At 40.6% G+C, this 8,592-nt stretch overlaps 1 protein-coding gene across 1 annotated transcript in view; it reads right to left on the bottom strand.

Annotated features, from left to right (window-relative positions):
• Positions 1 to 1,981: 1,981 nt before the first annotated feature.
• Positions 1,982 to 8,592, bottom strand: part of hkdc1 (hexokinase domain containing 1) — a 14,498-nt gene continuing 7,887 nt past the window's right edge. Inside the window, exons 14-21 of the mRNA XM_005733398.1 lie at positions 5,224 to 5,319; positions 4,982 to 5,081; positions 4,738 to 4,838; positions 4,464 to 4,585; positions 4,093 to 4,248; positions 3,895 to 3,982; positions 2,261 to 2,406; positions 1,982 to 2,117 (exon numbers count right to left, since the gene is read on the bottom strand). Of these exons, the coding sequence (XP_005733455.1) occupies positions 1,982 to 2,117; positions 2,261 to 2,406; positions 3,895 to 3,982; positions 4,093 to 4,248; positions 4,464 to 4,585; positions 4,738 to 4,838; positions 4,982 to 5,081; positions 5,224 to 5,319 (945 nt within the window). The remainder of the gene's footprint in view (positions 2,118 to 2,260; positions 2,407 to 3,894; positions 3,983 to 4,092; positions 4,249 to 4,463; positions 4,586 to 4,737; positions 4,839 to 4,981; positions 5,082 to 5,223; positions 5,320 to 8,592) is intronic.

Genomic DNA, 8,592 nt, shown 5'->3' with positions numbered 1-8,592 from the left:
ACACACACACACACACACACACACACACACACACACACACACACACACACACACACACACACACAATTTTGTAACAGTTTGCTGCACAGGTGATTGCTTTTAGTTACAATAAGACTGATGCCCATGATATCAGTGTGTAAAGAGATTTGTGTCTACACGATATGACCGTGTATATTTTCTCTTTTGCAGAATATTACATATTTTCTACACACACTTACATATAAATCATCAGGTTCACAACTGTTACACAATATAAAGTCATTCTAAGGAGTGTCTATAAATCTTTAAGTAAAAGAGAGGAACAAAATGTATTTAACTACAACTTCTTATCAGTCATACACATGTTTATCTATGAAATCAGTTATTTAAATCCCAGACATGTCTTGGGGAAATAAAAGCTTGAATGATTTTCTACCTTTAAATTCAGACAAAAATGAAGTTATTTTTACTCAAACCTGATGAAATGATGAAAAACATCTCAATTCAATTCAATTCATTTTTATTTATATAGCGCCAAATCACAACAAAAGTCGCCTCAAGGCGCTGAGAAAAACCCAACAATCATATGACCCCCTATGAGCAAGCATTTTGGCAACAGTGGGAAGGAAAAACTCCCTTTTAACAGGAAGAAACCTCCGGCAGAACCAGGCTCAGGGAGGGGCGGCCATCTGCTGCGACTGGTTGGGGTGAGAGAAGGAAGACACACAATTTAGTGTGGATTAAAATCCACACTCGATTGTTCAAAAATCTCTCTTAAAAGCCTCCAGTTAATCCAAAACACTGCAGAGAGACAAGGAGGAGAATAACAGAGTAAATTTCTCCCATATTTGCTTGATTGGCTTCCTCTAAAATCAACAACTAAAACTAAAATCCTTCTCCTTACATGCAAAGTCTTCAATAATTAGGCCCCATCACATCATTGAGACCTCATAGTATCATATTATCCATCAGAGCATTTAAGATCTTAGAGTTTCTAAAAGTAGAATAGGACGCTGAGCCTTTAGCTATCAGCTCCTTCTCCTTTAGATCCAGCTCCCAGTTTGGTTTTGGGACATGCACACTCTTTAGTTTTTAAGCTTGACACTTGTGTTTGTGCTGGATCAGGTGACCCTGAAGCGTCCTGTAGTTTTGCGATGCTTCTTCTCCACTCACCTATTTCCTCTCCACACGTGTTTATATGTTTCTGCTACCTGACAATAATTTTTGGCTTCTCTTTTCTAAAGTTTTGTTTTGTCCTTGTCTCTCTATGTTCATACTTCACTTCTCTTACCCCTCACAGCCCACAGATTGCTGCCCCACCCCGAACATGGTTCTGACGGCAGTTTCTTCCTGTTTAAAGGATGTTCTTCCTCCCCAGTGTCACCAAGCACTTCCTCATAGGATTGTTGGGATTTTCTCATTTTGGCATGTGACCACACAGCTGTGACTGACATTTTCCCACAGCTAACTTGGTGACTGGAATGTGGAGGGTTTGGGTTTGAAGCATATATATTAAACCACAGTGGGTTGTCTTATGCCAGGTTTTCATTTCAGTTCAAATGACATTGTCCATTTATTGCAAACACAGATAACCGTGGATTAACACAGAAGGCTTATCAAGTTACATATATTTTATTTTATGTTATTTGTGAGCAGTAAAGATAATAGAAGAAGTTTTCTTCTATTTAACTTAACTAACATGGATTAAGTTAACTAAGCTGAAGCAAACATAGTGTCAGAGTGTTGACTGGCACACCCTTAATATAATAGTCAATTCAAACCAATTACAGTTCTTTTAAAATTTATTACAAACAGTGATTTAATCACAGGCAGCAATGCTTCCATCTTCCATCCACACAGTCTGAAACTCTCTTAGGCCAATACAGAATTTTGGTAGTGCAAAAAAAACCAACAAAAAACCAACAAAGAAACAGCAGTGCAACTGAATGCAAAAAGTGAAAAAACATCTTCGGACATCTTTCTTTTTTCCAGGTGTGTGAAGTCAACGATCTCGCTTCTGCCTGGCTACAGCAGTAATCAGGGCAGCACCTTTCCCGCTGCCTTCCTCTGAAGGCAAGAAGGTCACGTTACACTGAGGAGCCAAAACTCTGGTAGTCTCTTGAAGGACTCCAGAAAAACTAGAAACAACAGAAAATGTTTTAACCAAGCTGTTTGAATAATTATGAAAGGTTAAAATGAAAGTACAGTATACATCTGACACACACCCAACACATCACTGCACCCAAAACAAACAAACAATATTTTTATTAAATTAACTCACTGTGGGTGTAGTTTGTAGAGTGCACCATCAACCCCTACAGTGATGTTCAGATGGTCCAGTCCTCGGTTCTCTCTGATCTTATCTACCACGGCTGCCATGCCTGCCCCACACAGCTCTGCTGCTCGGCGCGATACCGCTCCACATACCTAAGCAACAATGGAAACCTTTATCAATATTGCAACAGGTAACAGTCTCCTGGCGTCACAGTTTTCTCAGCCAGACAATGCACCACACAAATAATGTGAAGAATATTACCCAACCTCAAGGTAAGGTTGAAGCAGAGAGCATATTTCTTTGAACCACTTCCCAAACTATATCTGACGATAACCTTATTTCTGTTATTTCTGTTAGCTCAGAATTTCAAGATAATAAAGAAAATTTTGACTTATGGACAGCATTTTTTTAAATTAATTTATTTAAATGGCAGAAAGCTTTTACAGTAAATGCAGATGAAGAATCTTTCCAACAGCACAACTGATTGTTTGTTAATTTAAACTTATTTTAATCTGGATATCTGGACTGCTTTTAACCATCAGTTATGGTTAGCAAGACTGTTTATGTTCATTCATTTCAACCAGGTATCCATACTCTTAGGAAACAGTTTCCAGACTTTTATTCAAACATTTTAACTGTTAGTCAGAAAAATTATTATTCCCCAACTGGCTGCAAGAGAATTTTCAGACAAACATGAAAAATTAGAGGCTATCATGCCTGTATGCTAGCAACTAAAGAAATCACAAGCAGGTTTCTGATTCTTTGCAGCCAGTTTCACTCAGCGAGAGCCAGCAAAATGCAGAAACCACTTCCAAATAGTCGGGGAATACATACAGTACTTTTCCCTAGCAACTGGTGGCTGTATCACATCTAGTATAGCAGAAAAATCTAGAGCATTATGTACATGATGTGATGTGAGAAAAGTCTGAGGGCTTCCTCTCTCCATTAATATCTGGAGGGTTGGATCGATACCAGAAATAACAATATAACAATGCTACTTTTCAAGGACAATGCTTAGTTTTAACAGTTGCTTACAAGGTTCAAAAGTCTGACAGTCAAAGTCCTCCAATTCCTCGCTGAAATTAGACTTTCTGATGTCCACAAACACAGTTGTAACCAGTAACATTACTAAATATTTATTTTAGTGTACCCAGAGTTTGTCTAGTCTTTCTGTTGTGCAAGATGACTCACCAACATGGCTTAATAATAATGATAATAATGGATTGCATTTATATAGCGCTTTTCTAGGCACCCAAAGCGCTTTACAATTCCACTATTCATTCACTCTCACATTCACACACTGGTGGAGGCAAGTTAATGGAGAAGACACAGAAAATTTCAGGTGCGTCTTTCTTTAAGATACCAACAGGCTAAATAAAAGTTGAGAGCTGTCTTTGGCCTCAGTGTTCCACTTTGCAAAAACCCTGTAAAACAGCCAAAGTTATTACAAATTACACCTGTGCATTGTTTGCACTAGATCAAAATATCTGCTGGAAGTAAGCGACGTGGTCCGGGTCAAAACACATACACAATGGCTTAATTGTTAAAATTTTTATACCTTGTAAAAGAGGAAAACATTGAATTTGTGATGCAGTCTGTTAGGAGGTTACTGTGTGGCATGTTGCTTTTCTATCTTGTACCTCTTTGACAATGATGCTGTCATCGCAGGTACTGTCGAGCCCCAGGTGCTGGAGAATAGATCTGACTTGCAGTAGAGCCAAACGGTCACTGGAGGGAGACAACACAGTTGCACAGCAGAAAATGCAATATTCATGTTAAATTATGAATACTTTAAATCTATCAAAAAATAGCACAAACATAGGCATCATTTGTCCTACCTCTCTATTTGTGACAGATATTTAGTTTGGAATATTCCAGGTGTTTTTAAGGTTTCCGTGACGCGTCCTCTGAACAGCAAACCTCCTCTTGTTAGATCCAGTAATACCTCTCGGACAATTTCACCTAAATACATCCCACTGGTGAGCTTTTCAAACCTATAAACACGAACATAAACTTGTAAAAATGTTGTGTGACCATCTCAACTTGCTACAAGTTACTGAATAAATCTCAAAAACACCAACTAACTACTACACGAGACACATATGTGTCACAGTATGTTAAAAAAAAATCAGTCATAAAATATCAAATTTTATGTGTGTGCCTCAAGTAGGCGTCATCATACATACACAGTAAGGTGAGTGTAGCTAACCTTTGTTTTCCAGGGTTTACTGAGTTGTGGTCCACCTCAGCATCAAAAGGTGTGATGATGTCATCCAAGGATCCATCATCACCCAGACCCCCCCACTCCGTGTTTATACACATCTTTGATGTCTCAGAAGTCTCCGCCTTCTTATCTCCTTTTGACCCATCATCCTGATGAGAGAGGGAAACACACACACACACACACACACAAAGTGTTTAATTATGTTTTAACAATATGTTTTTAGCTCCCAACAAGCAAGTCCTTCCACCTTGTCCTCCACTGCTTCAGGTGTCTCCTCGTCTCCTTCTGTTTTCTGTTTCTTTTGTCTAATCTTCTCAATGTTCTTGAGTTCCTCCATGTAACAAGCATTTGACCCAGTTCCTGTAAAACAGACTCATGTAGCTTATTTCCTTATTACGTCAAATATTATAATACTGTTCTTTGCATTTAAAATTCTTAAATGAACCATCATAACTATAAGCTTATTCTTAACTTAGCATTTCTTCACCCTTGAGGCCACATACCTGCAATCAGTCCAACTTCACACTGAGGGTCTTCATAGGCACAGCTCATCATTGTCCCAACTGTGTCATTGACCACTGCTACTATGTCCAAGTCATACTCCTGTGTGCGCACACCCACAAATGCATTGTAATGTTCCTGTTAGCCTAGACGTGTACCAATCTGATGTAATGTTTCTTCCCCTCATCTGTTTAAAACCTGGCCATCATTTTAAATCTTTACTCTGTTGTTTATATTGACTCACGTTACGTCTTTTGATGGCCTCCCGTAGCAAGTTAACAACATCATGTCCTTCGCAGTCTGTGGCCTTGAAGCCTTTGGTCCAGCTAACCAGGATACCCTACAGAACATCCAAAGGTTGAAAAAGGTTACAAACTGCTACAGCAATAATAATGCTACTGCTTTAGGAGTCTGTTTACATTTTTATTTAACAGAACAGTTCTGTAAATATAACCTTCTGAGAACGTCGAGTGATCAAGTGCCAAAAAGGCTAGTTCCACTTGAGGCTAGCAGTGCCCATAGATTCATATTTTAAAATGCCCAACATCAGAGCAATAAGACAGTTGCACTGAGAGGTGATTTAAAACAAAAAACAACTTGTCTATCTGTGTGCTCGAGTTTTGGATGTTGTCGCTTTAATTAACAGACGACTGAGTGTCTGTTATTTCAATGGCCTCACCTGTGCTGATTCACTGAATTGTACCTCTCATCTGTGTTTGTAAGTGTTCATCTCTTTTGGAGCATTTCTCATGGAACTATAGCCAGTGAGTACAATTTATTTGTAAAGCACATTTAAATACAGCTATATATGTATGTGTGTAATTACATTGAAATACTCAAACGTGGACATATGGACCATAAACAATAAGCAATAAACATAATGACAACAACAACCAGATGATCCTACAAATGTGGCACAGCGACTACAAAGGCTTTTTGTTTGAGCCGTGACCTTGGGACATGTTAAGGATCTTTGCCTATAGATCTAAGAGAGCTGAATGTAACTGAATGAGTTGATGATGATGTCTGTGATGCCCCCCCATCATCCATCTTACACGTGGCTTCCTGTGTGGTATGAGCTTGAACAACAAGTTTGTGCTTCAGTTTTCTATCAGTCTCTCAGTTAGTCTGTCAGTGTTTTGTCTTTATGTGTCCCTATACAGTTCACAGATGCAACCAAGCTATCTAGTGTTAACTGATAACAGGCCACCCTCTCATCCAAATATAATAACTTCTGTCTCCAAAAAACTAACAAGTTGGTGGCTAAAATGTTGAGGCTTCGAAATGCAGACTTTAGAAACCAGTGAGTGATGTCAGGTTTGCTACATCAATCTACAATCTGTGGGCTTTAACCTTTATGAGAGCAGCACTTTGAGGAAATCAGATACCAAATAATATACTCCACAGGACTTTGAACAACATCCAGCCTGGAAGGGAAACAACCGTGTGAACCAGTGTAATGTTAAGACAGTGTAAAGCTACAGTTTTCTTCTAATGAGCGGGTGTCACGATCCTGGGTCTTATGACCCAGTGTTTTGAGTTTTAGTTCTTTTGATGTTTATAGTGTATGTTTAAGCTTATTAAGTTTCCTATGTGCATTTGCTTATTAGTTCCCCCTTGTGTTTTCAACCCCTGTGAAGTCTCTCTTGCCCTTCGTGTGTTTCATGTCTGCGTGTCTTATGTTGTCAGGTCTGCGTCTCATTATATTTCCTGTTTTATTTTGAAGGGGTCCTGTGTTCCTATGTTCAATGTTTTTAGTGTTACTCTCTCCTTGTGTCGTTATGTTCATGTGTGTCAGCTGTTTCTCCATGTGTTCCCACTTCCCTCATTATCCGCCTGTGTGTATTTAGTCCGTGTGCTTTCAGTCATTCTTTGTCAGGTCGTCTGCTCATCCATGTCACTACTTCAGGAATCTATGTCAGTTCACCATGTTTAAGGTTTTTTCATGTTTAGTTTTAGTTCACCCAGTTTAGGTTATTGTTTAGTTTCACCAATGCCCTTTTGTTTGTACCCTTTTTGCTAGCCTCAATAAACGGCTTGTTTTTTGTTAAATCCACGCCACGTTCAGTTTTTGGAGTCTGCGTTTTGGGTCCTTTTGTCAACACATACAGTCTGCCCTCGCCAGACTGTGACAGCGGGTCTGAATATTGTTACTTTTATCAGCACTATATGATGTTTCTAATTATTTAGAACAGGTTCAAGGTGGTTTGGTTGTCTAATAAGAATTATTTCCATCCATCGGTCAATTTTCTTAACAGCTTATCCAACTGTATCTGAGGGCTGAAGCCTGTCCCAGCAGGGACACGGTGTGTTAAAGCAGGTCAAACTCGGACAGGTTGCCAGTCCCTCACAGGGCATACTATTTCTTTTTTTTTTTCTTTTTTTTGCCTGTCCCATTTGGTTCTTTAGCTGTCAGAATTGTTGTCTGAAGACCAACAAGGATACCCAATGGATTTATTTTGCCAAATCGATCATCGTGGCATTGCCGTATTGGTCCATTTGATCGACCTTTGTTTTTATTATTTATTTTATTTTATTTTCAGTTGTTACAGACGGGACAGACATGAGTGAGGGATAGGAAAGGGAGAAAGAAAGAGGAAGGAAAAGAAAAACAGAAGGGGAGAGGGACAGTGAGAAGTGGGGGGGGGGAATCTCCTGGATCACCTGTTGAGAGAAAAAGAATAGAAAACAAGCAAAAAAAAACCAAAGCAACATACTAAACACAACACCATCACATTAATCTAGCTAAGTGTAAACAGCAGTAAGTACTAAATATTCAATGTTGTTGTGCAGCACGCAGGACAGACGGCGCACAATGTGCTTTGAAGTAGCAGCCAAGAAAGGTGTAATTTAAGTCTACGAACAGTGAACATCCGTGTGCACACCTGTGTGGATCAGCGCGCTTGTATTCAAATGGTTTCCACATGTAATGGTCTGCAAGAGGATGTAGAGAGCCATAGCCCCGTCCCCCAGGGCATGAAGCAGGCATGGAGGCATGCCTGCTTCATGGAGGAGGAGGAGGCCTGACCAAGCAACAGGCGCCAGGTAGCCACCGGGAGTGAGCTGGTACATACCTGAGCGCCCAGTCCCGGACACCAAGAACCACCAATGCACCGACCCCTGAGGGCATCAGTCACCGGCAGGGAGTGTGGTGAGGGGAGATAGGCCCTGGAGGGCCTGGGAGTTCCCAGAGAGGTGGAGTCTAAGACCCGAACTGACATATAGACACAGACAAACAGGCACACACAGACACAAACATGCATTCCCACCCTCATGCACACATATACAAACACTCAGCACTCACCCAACGTAAGGATTGACATAAATGGACATGTACACACAATCACACTCCCCAAACATACTCTATACCCCGGGTCCAGGTACCCTCACCCCCAGAGGGGGAAACAGAACCCAGACCCAAGAGATGTTACCCTTCCCCCCGGGGTGGAGGCAAGCAGACCGTCCCAGGCTCCGCAGCAGCAGGGAGGCCAATCGGACAGCCAACATCCCAGCCCCCCCGCTGGCTAGCAGAGAACGGGGGTGTGTGAAGACCCCATACCTCCCTCCTCCCGCTCATGTGTAGTGTTGCTGCGTGTTGTTCTAAAGTGCATTT

The sequence above is a fragment of the Pundamilia nyererei genome, unplaced genomic scaffold (genome assembly GCF_000239375.1).
Source record: "Pundamilia nyererei isolate P.nyererei 1_Seehausen unplaced genomic scaffold, PunNye1.0 scaffold00051, whole genome shotgun sequence".
In the NCBI taxonomy this organism is placed as follows: domain Eukaryota; kingdom Metazoa; phylum Chordata; class Actinopteri; order Cichliformes; family Cichlidae; genus Pundamilia; species Pundamilia nyererei.
This window is presented reverse-complemented; position numbering and strand designations above follow the sequence as displayed.